Genomic DNA, 18,837 nt, shown 5'->3' on the forward strand with positions numbered 1-18,837 from the left:
CCCTGTGCCCTGTGCATGGTGTTCACCTCTTTAAGTAGGGCGCCTCTTAACGTCCCCGTTTCAAAGAGGGAAACAGAGGCACAGAGTGGGGTGCAGGGAGAGTGGGGATGGGGGTGTGGGCTCTGCAGGTCTGAGGCCCAGAGGCGATCCTTGGGGGCCAATTGCAGGGACCCAGGCCCCAACCCAGATAAGAGCCAAATGGGAGGGGGGAGCATTCGGCATGGGGGGGGCACTTCTCAAGGGTCCCATCAGGTGGAGCTTGGGTCCCTGGTCCTCAGTGCTGGTTTCCTGTGCAGCCCCCTCCCTGTGCCCTAAGGCACACAGACACCTTTTCAGGACACCAAGCCTCCCGGCAAATTGCAGGCTTCCGGCTCTGGGGGGTGGGGGGTGGAGATTCCCAAGCCAAGGCGGGTTGGGGGGAAGCTACCCCCACCCCAGGGCTGGAGTCCTGCCCACCAGCCCCAGGGCCTCCTGGAGCCTAACGGTAGCAGGTGGCAGAGGCCTCCACCTTTAGGCTATTAAACACCCAGCCCCAGCTGCCTGCCTACCCCCCTCCAGTGGGAGGGGCAGAGACATCTGCACAAGGAGGGGGAAGTTTGGAGAGACCCAGGTGAATTGGGTCCCCCATAATGGTCCAGGCCCCAGGCGCCACTTCTCCAAAGTGCAGGAAAGCCTCTTTCCTACCAAAGAGCCAAACAGATCTGAATGCACCCGCCTGCCCCACCCCAGATTGGATGCGTGGGCCGCTCTGTGCCTCAGTTTCCCCCCTGTAAAATGAGTCCATGTTAATTCGTTCCTTGTAAAGTTGTTTTGAGGATTATATTTACTTCTGCTCGAAAGAAGGGGGGCATGGTGGGGGTACCTGGAAGGGCAGGTGGGGGGCTGCCCCTCCCCCATCTCCCAGGGGAAAGCTGTTGTCCATACTCCCCCAGAGGTGCCCAGCCCCAGAGGGTGAGGGGCTGCAGGATTCCCAGCTGCCTCCAGTGAGGGAGATCCTATTTTTAGCCCCGGGAGGGAGCTGGGAATTGATACACAGACTTGCTGGCTCCAGGGGGAGTGGGCAGCAGGCCCAGGTTCCAGCACAGTCCTGGCTATGTGATTTCCAGTTGGTGCAGACCCCTCTCTGGTCTCTGTTTCTGAAGCTGGGAAATGGGTACAGAGACACAAGTCCTGTAAGGTTTCTTGGCCGCACCATGTTGCAGGGCCCGTGTGGGTTTTGGACACCCTCCCAGAAAAAACAGCTGGCTCCCCACTCAGGGGTCGGGGTGGGGGCACCCTCTTAAAAATTCACCCGAATCCTGCACTGTCCACCTTCCCATGTTGTTCCTCCTCAAACATATTCCCACATCTGGGCCTTTGCACTGGTGGCTCTCCTGGCTGGAGTCCCCTTTCCAGGTCACCCGGTGGCCTGTGCCCTCTCCTGATGTAACCTGGAGCCTCAGCTCCTCTGGGGGGTCTCTCCCTGACCTCTTGGGGTCAAGTGTGCCCCCCACCATGTCACCCTGTTTCATCTTCATCTAGGTGCTTCTGTTTTGAGACGTCTTTATCCCATTGAACCTACTCCACCTTGCTTGACGCCGGATCTCCAGCCCTGAGGCTGTGCGTGGCACGTAGTAGGTGCTCAATAAATGCTGGTTGGTTGAATGAATTCACGTGTTCCCTCTCTCACCCCATGGGATTTTTGGTGTCTGTCTACACAGAGGTGGAGGGCAAATGGACCAATTCACCATCTTGATTTCCAAAAACAAGCCTGGAAGGGGGTGCTGGGCCCTCTGTCACCGACCCCTGGCCTCTAGCTTGACTTGCCCCTGTGAGCCAGGGTCCATGAAAATGCAATTTTAGGGGCGCCTGGGTGGCTCAGTTGGTTAAGCGACTGCCTTCGGCTCAGGTCATGATCCTGGAGTCCCTGGATCGAGTCCCTGGATCGAGTCCCGCATCGGGCTCCCTGCTCGGCAGGGAGTCTGCTTCTCCCTCTGACCCTCCTCCCTCTCATGTGCTCTCTCTCTCTCTCTCATTCTCTCTCTCAAATAAGTAAATAAAATCTTTAAAAAAAAAGAAAATGCAATTCTAACAACTTTTAAAATAAGAAGGAAGAAGCAAATATACTAGTAAGGGATATGTTATAATACATCCAGCCTATGTTAGGTTAGTTTTATTTTTTCCTAAAGATTTTTGTTTATTTATTAGAGACAGCGGGGAGGGGGGAGGAGGGGAGGGGGAGGAGGGGGTGGAGGGGAGGAAGGGCAGAGGGTGAGGGAGAAGCAGGCTTCCCGCCGAGCAGGGAGCCCGATGCGGGGCTCGATCCCAGGACCCCGGGATCATGACCGGAGCCGAAGGCAGACGCTTAACGACTGAGCCACCCAGGCGCCCCAGTATTAGTTCTTATATCAACATAGTTGTGAAATAATCACATTTAATACTTTTTTATGGACAAGACCCACGAGACAAAAGTGTCTAGGACCCGGGAAATTCATAATGCGGCTCTACTTGACCCATTTGGCAGCGGGGAAACGTTTGGCCAGGGGTCCAGGTTGGGGTACACAGGAGCGACACACCGCCAGGCGCTGGGGACTCTCCTTGGTGGGGCTGAACAAGGAACCTCCGTGGGGTGCGCTCACCACCTGCCGGGCACCTGCGGGGCTGCAGCGAGGGGCGGGGCCAGCACCGGTGCGCTGGCTCGCACAGGAGACCGCCAGGTGGCGCCGCATCACCTGAAAACAAGATTCCCTGGCCAGACGGGGAAACGGAGGCCCGCGAAGTTCATTTCCTCCTCTGTAGCTTCTTTCGAATGCTCTACGGTAGAATTGCTAGATAAATACGGGATTCGCAGTTAAATTTTAAGTGTGTCACAACTATTGCACAGGACCTTATACTAAAAAGCTTTTCAGGGCGCCTGGGTGGCTCAGTCGTTAAGGGTCTCCCTTCGGCTCAGGTCATGATCCCGGGGTCCTGGGATCGAGCCCCGCATCGGGCTCCCTGCTCGGTGGGAGGCCTGCTTCTCCCTCTCCCTCTCCCCCGGCTTGTGCGAATGCTCACTCTTTCTCTCTCTCTCAAAAATAAATAAGAGCTTAAAAAGCTTTTCATTGCTTATCTGAAATTGAAATTAGCCCCTTCCCCTACCCGCCCAGACCCCCCAAGGTTTATCCCTATCCGGTGGCCCTGGGGCATATTCCACTCCTTCTCAGATTGAGTGTGCTGCCTGGCGCCCAGTCTGATGACTAAGAACAGTCATAGTAATGGAATAATACACTGGAAAAATCTCCTCCTACCTTGGACCATGTCCCTCCTTGCTTACAAGCCCCCCCGGCTCCCATCACCACCAGGAAAGACCCAACTCATCCCTGCAGCTGGCAATCTTCCCGCTTCACCCTCCTCTGGCCACACAGGCCTTCTGGCTGTTCCTCAAACCACTAGACATTTCCTGCCTCAGGGCCTTTGCACTGTCTGTACCCTCCATCCCTTCTCTTCCACCATCTCCAAGCTGCATTCACATTTCCCAGACTCCCCTGTGCCAGGAAGCCTTCCTGGACTCTCCCCCACCAAGGTCAGGCTCCCAGTCACTCACGCAGGGCTCACGGGTGTCTTTCCTAACCCTCATTACTGCAGTCACTTTGCATCTCCCCAGATAGTTTGCCCCTCCTGTCCACGACCAGACAGGGGCTCTGTAGAGGTTGCTCCATGTCACCACTGGGGCCCGGCCCCCAGTGCAGAGCCTGGCACACAGGAGGGGCTCTGAAAACAAGATCCAGCTGAACAGGCTCCAAACAACTCCTCTTCCTGGACCTCCCTTTCAACCTTTTAACTGTGTGTGTTTTTCTGAGCTCATGGTAAATCCTAATACAAACTTGAGTGAGATTTTGCAAAATTGTACTGCAGTATCACCAGAATGTCGACATCGATCCAATCAGCCCACCTTATCTGGATTTCCCCATTTTTATGGGATAGAAGGGCTCCATCACGAGGGTCCCTCATGTTGCCCACCCTCCTTCCTCACCACCCCTACACCCTTACCCTGGCAGCCACTCATCTCTTCCCCATTCCCATAATGTCCTCATCACAAGGGTGCTGTTAGGTGGACTCACACATCACGTAACCTTGGGGGGGGGGTGTCTTTTTGTCCCACGTGATTCTGGGAGATCCAACCCAGGGGCCGTGTGTCTGCACGGGGTGTCCATGACTGCGTACTGCTGAGTGGTGGTCCGTGGGGCGGACGGATCTGTTTGCCCAACCACTCAGTGGTTGTAGGACACACGAGGTCTTTCCAGCATCGGCTGCCACAGGTAAAGCTGCTGGGAGCATATGTGAACAGGTTTCGTGTAATGGGACTTTTCATTTCTCTAAGACGAAGGCCCCAGAGCCCCCTCTTTACCTTCTTTTTAAAAAATTCATTTTCCCAGTGGCACCTGGGTGGCTCAGTCATTAAGCATCTGCCTTCGGCTCAGGTCATGATCCCAGGGTCCTGGGATCGAGCCGCATCGGGCTCCCTGCTTGGCGGGGAGTCTGCTTCTCCCTCTCCCACTCCGTCTGCTTGTGTTCCCTCTCACGCCGTCTCTCTCTTTCTCTCTGTCAAATAAATAAATAAAATCCTTTTAAAAAAAATTCATTTTCCCAAAAAATAAAATAAAACAAAGAATAAAAATTCATTTTTTCCGGCAGAAAAGGTGCCACTCCCTCTGCACACATCTCTTCTTTTAGCCCCCACTTGGTCATTTATCTCACAAATATTTACTCAGCCCTACTATGTGCGGGGCCCTGGGACACAGTGGGGACTGAGTCAGACAGGCAGCCAGCAGGTGCAACAGGAGGACATTAGTGTTGTGATGGGGGAGGCGTGGGGCACATGGATGAGAGGGTCCCAGGAGTGCTTCCCAGAGGAGGCGGCAGCTGAGCTGAGACCCGATGGGTGAGGACAGCTGGCACAGCAGAGGGACCTGCGTGTGCAAAGGCCCAGAGGGCAGAGGGATGGCACCAGTTCAAGCAGCTGCCGAGAGACCATGAGTTGGGAGGGTGGGGGTGGGGGCGGGCGGGGTGGCAGGGCCTGCGGGCAAAGGGGGAGAATTTCACCCTCTTGTCCTGCCCAGTCTGGAGCCTAGTGTTGGAAGCAAGAACGAGCAAGCTTCAGGGGCACCCGGCTGGCTCAGTCAGTGTGAATGTGTGACTCTTGATCTCAGGGTCATGAGTTTGAGCCCCACAATGGCTGTGGAGCCCACTTAAAAAGAACCAGTAAGCTTCAGGCGGATGTCAAAATGGCCCTATGTTTTGGCTTCTTGGTCTCACAGTAACATCTCTGCCAAGTTGGATTGTTTGGAAGCCCGTGATGTCCCCAGATAATCTGGGAGGGCTGGGGCCCTCCCAGAGAGGGGCGGTTGCCCTGCGGGGTGAGTAAGCCTCCGCCTGCAGGGCTGTTGGGGGAAGGCTGAACCAATCCCACCCACCCACCCACACACAGCCACACCCAAGCGGCCTCTGGGTCGGACTCGGACCGCTCCCAGGATTCAGGGTGGAAAAAGCGATGTGGTGGGACTTCTGAGCCCAGGCCTCCAAGCCCTTGAAGCGGCGCCTCTTAGAAGCTCTGCCAAGGGATGAGTCTGACTGTCCCCAGCCCACCAGGCTGGGAAGAAGCCCGAGCGGCCACACCGAGGCATGAGATCAAAGCTTCCTCGGGCCTCCTGGTCCAGCTGAGCCCGGTCATCCCCCAGAATGGCGAGTGACAGTCTGCGGCTGCTGGGCCACCTTCTGCTTTGGGGTGGTTTGTTGTGGAGCCTCAGTACTGCTCCTCACGCGGGCAGCTCCGTGCTCCCGGGAGGACCTGTTTACTCAGTGACGCCCACCACTTCGCCAGCAGGACTCTGAACACTTGCCAGGCAGTAGCGCTAAGACCCTTTTCCTGCCATTTTAAAGTGCACACAGTGTTCACATTTTAATATTTCTGGAAAATGGGATGAAGCTTACAGTGTTACCATTGCAAGGCAGTGTGTGAAAACTGTCTGTTGATGCTTTGGGGGAAAGCTCCAGAGAGTGCCAGTATCCAAGTGTCTTTAATTTCAGAAATACAGAAATAACTCATTACAATATCAATAGCAGCAAATTTGTACGGAACCGTCAGGAGGACAAGACGTTTTCACTGTGATTATGTTGCACAGAAATAAAGACATTAATTATAACCATATAGTAACAGCTGCTGTTCAAGCAGCCCCTGTCCCAGAGGGGCCCAGCTCTATCCCCCAGAGTTGGCCCAGAGAGGGGCAGCGCGTTCCCTCAGGACACACAGCCGGTGGGCTCCCTCGGGACACACGCCCGGCTCCCTGGCGTCTGGGTCCTGGCGGTTGCCGGGTGGGCGGCCAGGCGGTGCAACTCCGTGTGGGGGGCGGTGGGGTCTGAGGGTCCAGACCCCCGGTGCTGCGGGGGCCGCCGGGGAGCGCAGGGGCAGACCCTGAGGAAGGCCTGACGGAAGTGGGAGCCCAGGAATGCGTAGAGCAGCGGATTCAGCGCCGAGTTGCTGTAGGACATGCAGTGTGCCCAGATCTTGAGCGCGTAAGCGGCGTAGCTGCGGGGGTGCCAGGCGCCCGCTGGGCCCACCGCCTGCAGCACCAGGAACAGCTGGATGGGGCCCCAGCAGGCCGCGAAGAGCAGGACCACAGCGGCCACCAGCCTGGAGACCCTGGCCCGCACGGCGCCAGCTCGCTCTGCCCCCAGCTGCCCCTGGGGGAATGGAGGAAAGGCTATAGGCTGGCGGGGCAACCCGTCGGAGCTCCCCTCCATTTTATTTATTTGTTGTTTTGTTTTTTTAAAGATTTTATTTATTTATTTGAGAGAGAATGAGATAGAGAGAGCATGAGAGTGGGGAGGGTCAGGGGGAGAAGCAGACTCCCCGCTGAGCAGGGAGCCCGATGCGGGACTCGATCCGGGACTCCAGGATCATGACCTGAGCCGAAAGCAGTCGCTCAACCAACTGAGCCACCCAGGTGCCGTGTTCTGTTCTGTTTTTAAGCTCTATGCCCAACGTGGGGCTTGAACTCACGACCCCGAGGTCAAGAGCTAGCCAGGCACCCCCAGAGCTCCCCCTCTTGACCCCTGCGCATTCTCCCACTTTGCCACCCCCTCAGAGTCCTCCAGACCCGCCTCCCGCCCGCCCAGCAGATCACCTGCAGCGCGCTGTCGGCGGCCGCGGAGCGCACGGCCGTGCGGCCCAGGTGGCGCAGCATGGCCCCGTAGCAGGCGCAGGTGGCGGCCAGCGGCAGCAGGTAGAGCGCCAGCAGGTTGTAGAGAGCGAAGGCGCGCTCGAGGGCGCGGCTGGGGAAGACCTCACTGCAGTAGGTGCGGGGCCCCGGCGACAGGCTGTGCAGAGCGAGCACTGGCGCCGACACGGCCGCAGAGCCTGGACCACAGGGCAGCTTGAAGACCTTGCCGAGGGCCGAGGGACGCCAGGAGGCCAGGACCCTGGTGCCCCCCGGGTGCCTCCTCGGGCAGCGTCACCGAGCGCCTCCCAGGCGCCGGGAGCCCTCAGGGTGACCAGGAGGCCCGAGAAGCCTTTGATCTCATGCCTCGGTGCGGCCGCTCGGGCTTCTTCCCTGCTGCCCGCCCTGTCCCCGCCTTCCCGCCTCCCCAGTGGGCTCTTCACGGGGAGCGATATCGAGCCCACTTCCCAGAGGCACGCACGACCGAGGCCCGGACGGGGGCAGTCGGGGGTGGGGGTGGGGCGCCCAGGGCGCAAAGACTTGTCCCCCCATCCCGTGTGGCCCTCGCGCTGCACTCACCCACCCAGATGCCGAGGCTGACGGCCAGAGCCAGGCGGGGCGTGCGGCGGCGCAGGGCGCGCAGTGGGAACACGGTCACGTACCAGCGGTCCACGCTCATGGCGGTCAGAGTGGCGCACGTGGCCTGAACCGAGACCTGCGAGGGCCGAGAGCTGGGCGTTTCTCCCGGTGTTCGGTCCGGGGCCTGCCCTGTCTGCGCCCACCCTGCGGCTCCCCCCAGATGTCCAAACACGCAGGCACAAACGGGACGTGTCCTGGGAGGGTCTCCAGGGGCCACGGGTTGAAGGGGCAGGAGAGTGGGACACCAGAGAGGATGCCAGGATAGCGGAGGTTTGAGGGGGCCATTTGCGGTCCGCTGAGACCCGGGACTGAGACAGGGAGAGGCAGAGCCATCCTAGGATCGCGGGACGGGCGGGGCAAGAAGCCGCAGGGCTCAGATCGCCCTCTCTATGCCCACCTCCGTATCCCGCATCCCTATCCTTATCTCTCGCAACAGCGGGGTCCTCCCCACCCGGCCCGGTCCAGGCTCCACCTCTTCCTTGGCCCCGCCCCACCCGCGGTCCAGCCCGCCCACACCCAGACTCCGCCCCTTGGCCCTCCCCTCCCCCCACCCCCCCAGCCCGCGCACCTGCTGCATGTAGTTGACGAACTTGCACATGAAGTCGCCCAGCACCCAGGCGGGCAGCGGGTAGAGCAAGGCCGTGAAGGGCACGCAGCACAACAGGAAGGTCACGTCCGTGGCCGCCAAGTTGGCTGCAGGCGGGGAACGCACGGGGGCTTCAACCGCCCAACGCCCCTGGCCCAGCCCCCTGGTCTTTGCATTTCTCCGAGTCACCAGCAGGACCGCTGGTGGGAAGGCCCCCGACACCTTGGGCAGAGAATTTGGGGCACCCCCCCGTCTCCCACTTTTACATTGCAAACTTCCCCCCAGCACGGGCTTCATTAGCCATTCAAGCGTCAGTCCGCGCTGCTCACCCCGGTCTGGGCTGGAAGAGCCTGAGCAGGCCCCTGCCTCGCTGAGCTTCCGTCTCCCCGTCTGCAAACTGGAGTCGGCGTGCTAGCCCACCCGGCACATCGAATAGAGAAAACTGAGCACCCCCCTGTGCGAGGTAGGCCGGCCCATCACACAAATGTGTGAACCGAGTCATGGGGCAAAGGTCGCAGACTGGGGTCCCGCAGCCCCTCCCCGTACTTCTGTTCATTGGACACGGTGTTATAAGAGCCACATTTTAATCGGACACCGTCCTCAAGTGGCAGGGCCGAGCTCTCCGTGGGCCCTTGTCCCAGCTCCCTTTGAACTAGCCCGCATGGAACCCTCGCCCGCAGAGCTCTGGAGCTCTAGCCCAAGATAGCAGGGACAGCAGGGACAGGACCTGTGTGGAGGAGCCACGACGCGCCGCTGCGGGGCGCCCCGGCCCCTCTCCTCTCGCGGGGACCCCCGGAGCGGCAGGCAGGCACCGTGCAGCTCACCTATGTAAAAGTTGGTCACCGTCCGCATCTGCTTGTGGCGGCAGATGACGAAAATGACAAGAGAGTTCCCTGCCAGGCCGAGCAGCATCAGCGCGGCGAAGAACAGCGGCACGAGCCAGGCGTCCACGGGCCGCGGCTCGGGGTCCGGGCCGTCCGAGGCGTTGGCCAGCGCCCCCCAGGACGCGTTGGGCGCCGACGTGGCCAGGGCGCTCATGGCTTCTCCGCCCTCTTCCTCCTGGCCGCCCGCCGGACTGCGCCCCGGGATCGCCGCGGGGACCCTCCTCCTGGCCGCCCGCTGGGTACACGCGGGCGGAGCCCGGGGAAGGGTCTCGGCTGGAGGCCACCGGGTCTGGAGGGCGACTCCGCTGGGCTGGGCAGCTTCTCTGCTCCCGACGCAGCCCCTCGAATTTATACCCTGCTGCCCGCCCTGTCCCCGCCTTCCGGCCTCTCCTGCAGCCGCTGGTCACTCCCTCTCCTTCCTGCGCGCCTCCCATTCACACGCACAGCAAACTTCTCCCCCTTTCCTCTCCTCGCACAGTCCGGCGAGCGAGCGCACAGGCTGGAGGAGGGGCTTGGGGGGGCCAGGGGAGAGGGGTAAGCTGCGTGGAGACTTCTGTGGGCCCCAGAAGGACGATCCTAACAGGAGGTAGAGACTCAGAGAGAGGATGGGCAAACAGCCCCGACCAAAACACAGACGCAAGAGTAGGCACCTTGTTAGTGGCCATGACTTTGACCTGTCAAGTGGCTGGGGCTCCAGATGCAAGGTGGGGCATTGGAGAGCCATGGACGGCTCAGAGCAGGGCAGGGCTGGCCAGGATCTAGCGGTTAGAAGATGCCTGGTCTTAACCTCACTAGGACTCCCTTGCTGTAAATGGAAGCGTCCGCCCCCCACCTAACTGGCAGCGGATAGCAGATACTCCCACTGGGAACACGGGCACCTGTGCCCCTGGTGGTAGGAGCCAGGTGGAGGGCAGTTTGCAAGGACACTGTTGGCCCCCACCCAGAAATGGACCCCAGATACTACCCACGAGGCATGCCTCAGCGTGCCAGGATGTTCCTGCTATCACGGAGTACCACGCAGAGATGCAAAAAGATGCCACTGTTGACAACACGACTAAGAGGTGGGGGAGGGGAGAAACGCGGAAACATGCCTGGCATTGAGGCACACCAGTCGTCTCCAGTGGGAGTGCAGAGCCTTGGAGAGGGGGCGTTCCCCGTTCACCCTCTTTCCACCTTCAAAATGGTCTAGAAAATCAGAAAGGGAATGAGAGGGGCGCCTGGGTGGCTCAGTCGTTAAGTGTCTGCCTTCGGCTCAGGTCATGGTCCCAGGGTCCTGGGATCGAGCCCTGAATCTGGCTCCCTGCTCAGCAGGAAGCCTGCTTCTCCCCCTCCCACCCCCCCTGCTTGTGTTCCCTTTCTCTCTCTGTCTCTCTCTGTCAAATAAATAAATAAAATCTTAAAAAAAAAAAAAAAGAAAGGGAATGAGGAACAGTTTAGGATGAGGAGACCCAAGGTTGCTAGGATGGAGGATCTCTTTGGGGGGATGTTGTTGAGTCTAAGGGCCTGGGAGAGGACCTTTGAGGTGGGGACCATGGGCAGCAGTGGCCACGGCAGCTCCTGGGCAGTCCGGGAGTCCAGGAGGGTGTTAGGAAGGTACCACACAGGTTTCCTGGGAAGGAGACTCCAGAATCAGGGTGAGGCCCACACTGCATCCTCTAGAATTAGCACATTTATGGAGCAGTTAGTCATCACGGGCCAGACCAGGGAACCAAAGGCTCCCGGCCCCCAGGGCCCCCTGCCCATCACTCTGCCCAGAGGTGCCCTCTCCTGGGATTTGTATCACCACTGAGTCCTTTTGCCTCTTTTCACATTTATCTATGTGATGTCACACAGCATGTGCTTTTTGGGGTCTTTTAGCAGCTCCTCCTCCTTATCATAACTCCTTCCTTACCTGTTGCTCTTTATTTGTTAAAGCAATCGGGTCATTTGACCTGCACAATTTCTTTTTCTTTTTTTTTTTTTTTTAAAGATTTTATTTATTTATTTGAGAGAGAGAATGAGATAGAGAGAGAGCATGAGAGGGGGGAGGGTCAGAGGGAGAAGGAGACTCCCCGCCGAGCAGGGAGCCTGATGCGGAACTCGATCCAGGGACTCCAGGATCATGACCTGAGCCGAAGGCAGTGGCTTAACCAACTGAGCCACCCAGGCGCCCCTGACCTGCACAATTTCTAACAGGCTGCATGTGGTGGGTTGTATCCCCGTGGTGTCACTTGACATGGTCCTGGATCCCCACTCTTCCTCATGGACCTGGATCCCCACTCTTGTTGTAGACGGAAGGGTGGATTCTAGATTCCACAGTAGGTTTAATTCTCTTCTCTAAACCCTCTCATAGCTCCCCATTGCCTCTGAACAAAAACCAGACCTCCCATCACAGGACCGCCAGGCTCACGGATCCACCCTCTGCCGTCTACCTCCATCCCCCTTGTGCTCACTCATCACACTGCTCTGGTCACTCTGGATGCCACAGGGCCTTTGCACTGGCTGTTCTCTCTACCTGACACGCCCTTCCCACTTTGCAGCTTACCAGTCCCTCTCTCAGAGAACTCCTCTTCCCTACCCACTCAGTGGGGAAGGGGTCTGTCTTGGTCCCTGCTGCATCCCCAGAGCTCGTCACTGGGCCCTGCCCACAGGGGGCGTTTGTGAAATGAACAAATCCTTAAAGATGGAAGGGGGTGGGATGTTGTCCTACTTTTAGAGATGAGTAAACTGAGGCACCCAGCCCATGCTCCCCAGGCTGCACTGGAACAGAGGGCTGGGAGGGGCTGGTGGAAGGAAAAGCCAACCTGGTGTTGGGGGTTGGGTGGTCTGGGGCTTGGGTCATTTCATCTGTCCCCCGCTCCTGAAACGGATGTCCCCCTCTTTCCTGGTTACCCAGGCCTCAGTTTCCTCGGCCATCTACTGGAGGCTGGGTGCCCCGCCCCCCCGCAGCCCGGCTTCAGGCGCAAGGATCACGCTACCTCCCCCCTCAGTTTCTCCGTCTGTTCCTCCGGGCTGGGTGCCCCCCATCCCACACCCGCAGACTGGGGGCTTGGCCGCGGTCCCCGTTCTCCGCCTCGGTTGTCCCGTTTGTCCCCTGGGCTGGGGGATCGCCGCCCGCAGCCCGGGATCTGGCTGGCTGCGTGGCCTCGGCCCCCGCCCCGTGCGTCCGGCCTCCAGGCTCCGCCCCGGCCCGCCTCTGGGCGCCCGTCACTTCCTGCTCGGCCCCGAGAAGGCCCTGCCGGGCGGCGGCGACAACACAGACCGAGCCATGGTTGCGCTGGAGAACCCGGAGGGCGGCTCGGAGGAGGCGGCGGCGGCGGCGGTGGGAAGCGCCCCAGGCGGGCGGCGGACGCTGTGAGCGCGGCGGGGCGGGCGGGCCATGCCTCCTGGGACTCCAGCACCCCCTCCCCTCCACTCTCCCCCCAGTCTGGCTGCAGCCCCAGGCCGCCCCGCCCCTTTTCCTTGAGGAGACCCCAGACCGCGGTGGGGGTGGGGGTAGGGGGCTTCGTTGCCCCCCGGGGAAATCCCATCCCCGACACGTCCGAGTATTTGGGCAGAGGGGGCACACCCCGTTTATGCGTTTACATGCCTGCGGGGCCCAGAGGTGCCCCCAACCCCGTGCCCGGGTACTGACTCGCTCTGGGGGGTCTCATGCGCCTTGTCACCGGCTCGGGTGAGGTGGTGCCTCTGCGCGCAGTGTCCGTGGAAACAGCTTGGGTGTTGCTCTGGGTATGTACCCACAAGCCGCTCTTCTTGTCCCCAAGCTGGGTGGGTACCCCACAGCCAGTCCTGCGCTTCCCGGGGGGGATTTTCAGCCCCCCACCCCCTGAGTAGACAGGGCTCTTTGTTCCTGAGTACTTGGCAGATTAAATGTGTGGGTGCTTAAAATCCTGGGTCAGCAGGAGCCGAAGAGGGTGGAGCCACTGGGTCCGGACCCCAGAGGGTCTGGGGCAGATTCCTGTTTAATCAGGGTGTTCCCGCAGAAACCCATGCCATCCACCCTGTGGTCCTGGTTTGTTGGGGGCAAGGAGACCACTGCCTCCTCTGTGTGCTGGCCCAGCCGCCTGGGCAGTATATGCCTCAGTTTCCCCATCTGTAAAATGAGATATAATAGTGGCCTCTTCTCAGAATGGCTGGCATGGGGTGGGGGGAGGTCAACGACCATGTACTCAGCAGAAGGAAGCATCCGTTTTTTTCTTTTCTTTTTTTTTTTTAAGATTTTATTTATTTGACAGAGAGAGAATGAGCAGGGGGGAGTGGCAGAGGGAGAAGCAGACTCCCCTCTGAGCAGGGGGCGTGTGGGGCTCAATCCCAGGACCCCGAGATTATGACCCAAGCCAAAGTCAAACGCTTAACCAACTGAGCAACCCAGAGGCCCCAGGGAGCAACCATTCTTTAACTATTGTCTGAAACATCTTATTATTTAATTTGTTTCATTATTACACTTATTATTACCTCCTTGTTATTTCCCCCTGGGCCTTTACCCAGAAGCCATGTGGGTCTCTACAGATGTGGTTATTTACCTTCTTTTAAGGGACCTTACCCATGCAAAGTGGGTATTAACCTGCCAGTGGGTCCCCACTGATGTACCCCGGTGTTCCTTCACCCCTGTGTGTCCCCGGGGTTGCGGTCACTGCTGGGGGCCCCAGCTGGCCCCACCCCAGCCTGAGTCACCTCTCTGCTCTGAGCCTTCCCCTCCTCGGTTTCCTGCTTTGGGAAATAGGTTCCTCTCTTGCCTGTTCCTGGGGGAGGGGGCTGGTGCCAGAGAAAGTAGAGTTTAGCCCAAGAGAACAGGTGTCAAAAGGCCTCATTTCAAAACCTGCAGGGAACAGAATTCGGGGAGACACAGGGGCCTATTCTCCCCAAACTCAAACCTGATTTAGCAGGTGTTTCTACCTTGGGCCTGTCCACCTTCATTGGGCACAAACAACTTTCACGATGCAGACACTTCCTGAGTCCTGTCAGGTCCAGGAAGCCAAAGGTGCCCTGTCTGGGTCCTCAGTTTCCCCATCTGTAAAGTGGTCTCTTTGGGTGGCCTGGGAAATAGCTGAACTGGCCCTTGGGCAGGTGCTGGGGACACTCCTCTTTGTAAGTGTCTGATGTGGGAGGTGAGGAGTAAATGGTAAACAGATACATGGACCAGCTGATTGGGCTAGTCAGGAGCAGGGTGGTTTCTCCCAGGAGGTGACATCTGAACAGAGACCAGAATGTGCTGGGAAAGTGTACTTGAGGCAGAAGGCTCAACATGTGCAAAGGCCCTGAGGTAGACTGTTCCTGGTCTGGAGCAGAGGACCCTCAACCTTCATTACAAATCTGATTTGCTGGGTATTTGTGGGCTGCTGCTTCTGTCCTGCCCGCTTCTGCTGTCCTCTCTTTCTTTCTTTTTTTTTTTTTTTAAGATTTTTTATTTATTTATTTGAGACAGAGAGAACGAGAGAGAGAGAGAGAGCACATGAGAGGGGGGAGGGTCAGAGGGAGAAGCAGGCTCCTTGCTGAGCAGGGAGCCCGATGCGGGACTCGATCCAGGGACTCCAGGATCATGACCTGAGCCGAAGGCAGTCGCTTAACCAACTGAGCCACCCAGGCGCCCTGTCCTCTCTTTCTTGAGTGGGGGTCCAGGCCCAGCAGTTCACCCTGGAGGCCACATGTTTCTTGCCTTCTGCTGGAATTTGGTTGAAGTCAGCAAGCTTGAGTTGGTGGTGGGACTCAATTCCCGGTGCTCAGCTCAGTGCATGAGGCCCACGAGGTGGTGGCGAACCCTCCGAAAGCCTGTGGGGCCAGGCACAGACCCCTGTGTTCCCGCTACAGGACAGGGCAGGGCTGGGCTTGCCCTGAGTGTTCTGGGGAGCCACGCATGGTGGTGGCGCAGGGGAGGGCCCAGCTGGGACTTCACTAGGTAGGGGGGTGGAACTCTGTGCGCTCAGAGAAGCAGGAGGTTGAATGGTTCGAGGGGAGTGTTCCCGTTCAGGCCAGGTTCAAATCCTGGCTCTGCCACCCTCGCGAGGTGACGGAGGAGCCCCATGTCCCGAGGGCTCAGCCCTGCTCTGACATCTCCTGATAAGTACCCCCGGATGCGGACTCTGTTATCGGCCCCAGCAGGCCGCTATTCTGGACTCGGTCCAGCTGCCAGGGTAGAGACACAAGCACTGGAGCCCTGGGGAGGCCGTGGGTGAGCTGGGGCTCATGGTGGGGGGGCTCGAGCCTCAGGGAGGCAGCCCTCAGGTTGGAGCCAGCCTCACAGTCACTGGCTCTGTGCTGACTTGATTTGCCTCGTCCTGTCTTTGCTGCCTTCTTTGCAATGGTGGGATCTCGGTTTCGTGACTCTGCCTCAGTTGCAATTCTGTATAATGGGCATCAACTTGATGTCACTGACCTCCTGGCATGATCGTGATGGTGAAAATGAACATTCAGTCCAGGGACGATGCTGTGATCAACAGTGTGACATAGGAGGTGAGCTCCCCATAACAGGAGGAAACCAAGCAGGTGGTGCCTGAGTCAGTGCGGGAGGGTGCCTGTCCTGGCCCTCTTGCCTCTGAGTGTCCCCTTTCAGACCCACAGGCACCTTTTTATCTTCACTTTGCAGAGAGTGAGCTGAGGCTCTAGGTAACACAGCAAAGCATCCTAGCTGGGATTTGAACTCAGGGCTGAGATTCCAGGGTCCACCCAGTGCCTCTTCCTGTTGAGGGGTGCTTGTTCATGTGCGAGTTTATTCATGAGGCAACGGCATGGATTTTGGTGGAAACTGTTAACTACTGAGCCTTGGGCTGCTCACCTGCCCCACCATGACGGTCAGGCAGTGTGGAGTCTCATCAGCCTGTTTGCTTTTTGACCAAGATGTAATGGCCAGCCTATATCATACCGATACTTAATGCTGGGGACGCTTTACATATGTACAGACCCTGAGGAGCACTGGCTTCCTTCCTAACCCCTACAAGGGTACTTGTCTCCACCGTCCTAGAGTTTCATGGTTTGGAGGGGAGAGGCCACACTTCTGTTTGTAGTTTTTGTCCTGGGAACTTGGGGTACTAGGAAAGTTTGGAGGGGTATTTTGGACTCTCGGTTCCACTCAGTCGTGGAATCGTGGGATTATTTTGAGAACCGATCCCGCGTCCCCGGCATGGCTGTGAATGTCTGCGTGGGGATTACCGTGTCGTGGGTGAGGTGGGCAGTTTTCAATGAAGTAGAATGCACCGTGATCAGAAAAACAAAGCAGTGAGGTTTACACAGGGGGTTGGGGGCTCTTGGGAGGTTTGAACAGAGCCAAAGGAGATGAGTGAGTGAGCCATTGAGAGTCTGGGGGAGCATGCACCGGGCAGGGGCACTGGCTGTGCAGAGGCCCCCAGGTGGGACTGTGCCCGGCATGCTGGCGGGGCGGCAAGGAGGCCATGTGCTCTCAGCCTGTGGTCTGGGGGTCATCGGGGGCTGACCAGGAAGGTGGGAACTCCTTGCCAGGACATTTCCATCTAGCGCCCCCTCCTACTCCCTGTGTCTGCAGGTGGCCCTCGAGTCCCCAGTGGGAGTCCCGGCCAAGCTGCTAATCCATCTCCACCATTAATGCCATTTGCCTGGAGGAGGACAGATTAGTTCCGAGGGGGCCACTCCAGCCCCACCTCTGGGCACATTTCAGGGGGACTCCGGGGACTTGAGGCAGATGGGCTCAGGCATCACCTTGAGCTTCTGGAGGCCGTTTCCTGGTTTATCTGCTGCTGGCATGGGAGGTGCTCCATTAAATCAAGTCTCCTGAGAAACTCCCAGAGGAGGGTGGTGGTCAAATCCTGGAGACTGGGTCCCGCCAGCTTGCAGTTACGATCTGGAAGCCTGGGGGAGAGGGGAGAAGCTTTTCTTGGCCACCCACCCACAATGTGAATTTGGGCAAGTGTCTTCTCCTCTCCGGGCCCCAGTTTCCTAATCTGTCTTCACAGTTGTACAGGCCTCCTGGGTGATGCGACCATGAAACAAAATGAAATTTGAAGGGTCTAGGGCTCCACAGAGCTCCCCATTGCTGAGGGAAACCAAGCAGGTGATGGCTATGGTACAGCGGCTGTTGTGGGGTTCTGCCTGGGGGTCCTGGCCTGTGTGGGCCCTGAGGCCTGCCTCCCCACCCCAACCCTGGCCCACAGGCCCCTTCCGGGCTGCCTGCCCGCTCTAGCTGGCTCCCAGGTGAAGAGGCTGTCAGCCTCCAAGCGGAAACAACACTTCATCAACCAGGCTGTGCGGAACTCAGACCTCGTGCCCAAGGCCAAGGGGCGGAAGAGCCTCCAGCGCCTAGAGAACAGTGAGCAGGGCTTGGGGGCACCTCCTGGGGGTTCCTAGGGCTCACATGAGAATGGTGTGTATGTTGGTATTATCTGTTGCTTTTGCCATGAGTCTGACCCTGAGCTGGGCAATGCTGGGGCTGGGCCTTAAGGAGCTCTGGGCATTGGAGCTTGGGTTTTCAAAGATGTCTAGGAGTTCAACAAGCCAGGGAGGAGTAGGAGTTCTGAAGGAGGAGGCTAGATGGTTTCTGTGCCTTCTGGGAAAGACAGTTGGAGCTTGGAGGTGGGGAGACTGGTGTGAGCCAGAGGGTAAAGGCCCTAAATGCAGAGGCCGGGGGTTTCTATGGAGACTGGGGGGCCCCAAGTGCCACCCCCCCAGCCCACAGACCATCTGTTTCCATCTAGCTCAGTACCTCCTAACCCTGCTGGAGACAGACGGGGGCACAGCTGGTCTGGACGATGGGGACCTGGCCCCCCCGGCAGCACCCGGGATCTTCGCAGAGGCCTGCAGCAATGAGACCTACGTGGAGGTGGGGCTCCCGTGCCCTCCTCCTCCCTCTGCTCTGGGCCGCACTGGCCCCTCTCTTGTTCTCGCCACACCTGGCCTGTGCTGGTCCCTCCCTCAGGAGTGCCCGTCTGCACCCATCCCCCGCTGGTCCCTTGATGAACACCCTGTCTGCTTCCCTCGGGGTCCCCAGACCAAGCCAGAGCTCCCACCACACCCCCAGAACTTCCCAGCACTCCTGATTCATCTGCCCATCATTGGGAATGATTGAGTCCAATGGGGGCGTATTTGGCCCACCTCACTCCCCTGCCCCAGGCAGGTCTGCAGGTACCCCATAAACTCCTGGCCAAGCCCAGTGGGCAGATGTGTCTACGAGGAGTATGTCCACACACTCTGGCCCTCTGTGCCCATTGGCTAAATGGAGAACCTGGGGCTGGAGACACGCAGTCATTAGCCTGGGTCCTGCCTGCCTCTCTTCTAGGTCTGGAATGACTTCATGAACCGCTCTGGGGAGGAACAGGAAAGGGTTCTCCGCTACCTGGAGGATGAGGGCAAGAGCAAGACGCGGAGGAGGGGGCCTGGTCGCGGGGAGGACCGCCGGAGAGGTGTGGGCCTAGATGGGAGGCTGGGAGGACCTGAGGAACGGAGGGGGGCCTGGCTGATCATGGTTTGGGCGGGCCAGGGACGGGTGGGGAGGGGCCTGTGCGGGGGCGGTGCCCCGGGGGATGGGCGGGGAGGAGCCTGGTGTGGGGGGTGGTGCGCCGGGGGAGGGGCGGGGGGGAGCCGGGTGGGGGGGAGGTGCCCCGGGGGA

At 58.9% G+C, this 18,837-nt stretch overlaps 2 protein-coding genes across 2 annotated transcripts in view; one reads left to right on the forward strand and one right to left on the reverse strand.

Moving 5' to 3' along the window:
- Positions 1-6,258: 6,258 nt before the first annotated feature.
- On the reverse strand, positions 6,259-9,441 carry KISS1R (KISS1 receptor). Its single transcript, XM_021705546.1, has 5 exons — positions 9,228-9,441; positions 8,386-8,510; positions 7,758-7,893; positions 7,146-7,378; positions 6,259-6,702 (listed from the first exon to the last, which is right to left on the reverse strand). Exons 1-5 carry the CDS (start codon positions 9,439-9,441, stop codon positions 6,259-6,261), a joined length of 1,152 nt encoding a protein of 383 aa, XP_021561221.1.
- Positions 9,442-12,504: 3,063 nt separating this feature from the next.
- R3HDM4 (R3H domain containing 4) overlaps positions 12,505-18,837 on the forward strand; it is a 9,862-nt gene continuing 3,529 nt past the window's right edge. Inside the window, exons 1-4 of the mRNA XM_021705224.2 lie at positions 12,505-12,620; positions 17,387-17,541; positions 17,927-18,051; positions 18,508-18,631. Of these exons, the coding sequence (XP_021560899.1) occupies positions 12,535-12,620; positions 17,387-17,541; positions 17,927-18,051; positions 18,508-18,631 (490 nt within the window). The 5' untranslated portion in view covers positions 12,505-12,534. The remainder of the gene's footprint in view (positions 12,621-17,386; positions 17,542-17,926; positions 18,052-18,507; positions 18,632-18,837) is intronic.

This window comes from Neomonachus schauinslandi, chromosome 1, assembly GCF_002201575.2.
Source record: "Neomonachus schauinslandi chromosome 1, ASM220157v2, whole genome shotgun sequence".
In the NCBI taxonomy this organism is placed as follows: Eukaryota; Metazoa; Chordata; class Mammalia; order Carnivora; family Phocidae; genus Neomonachus; species Neomonachus schauinslandi.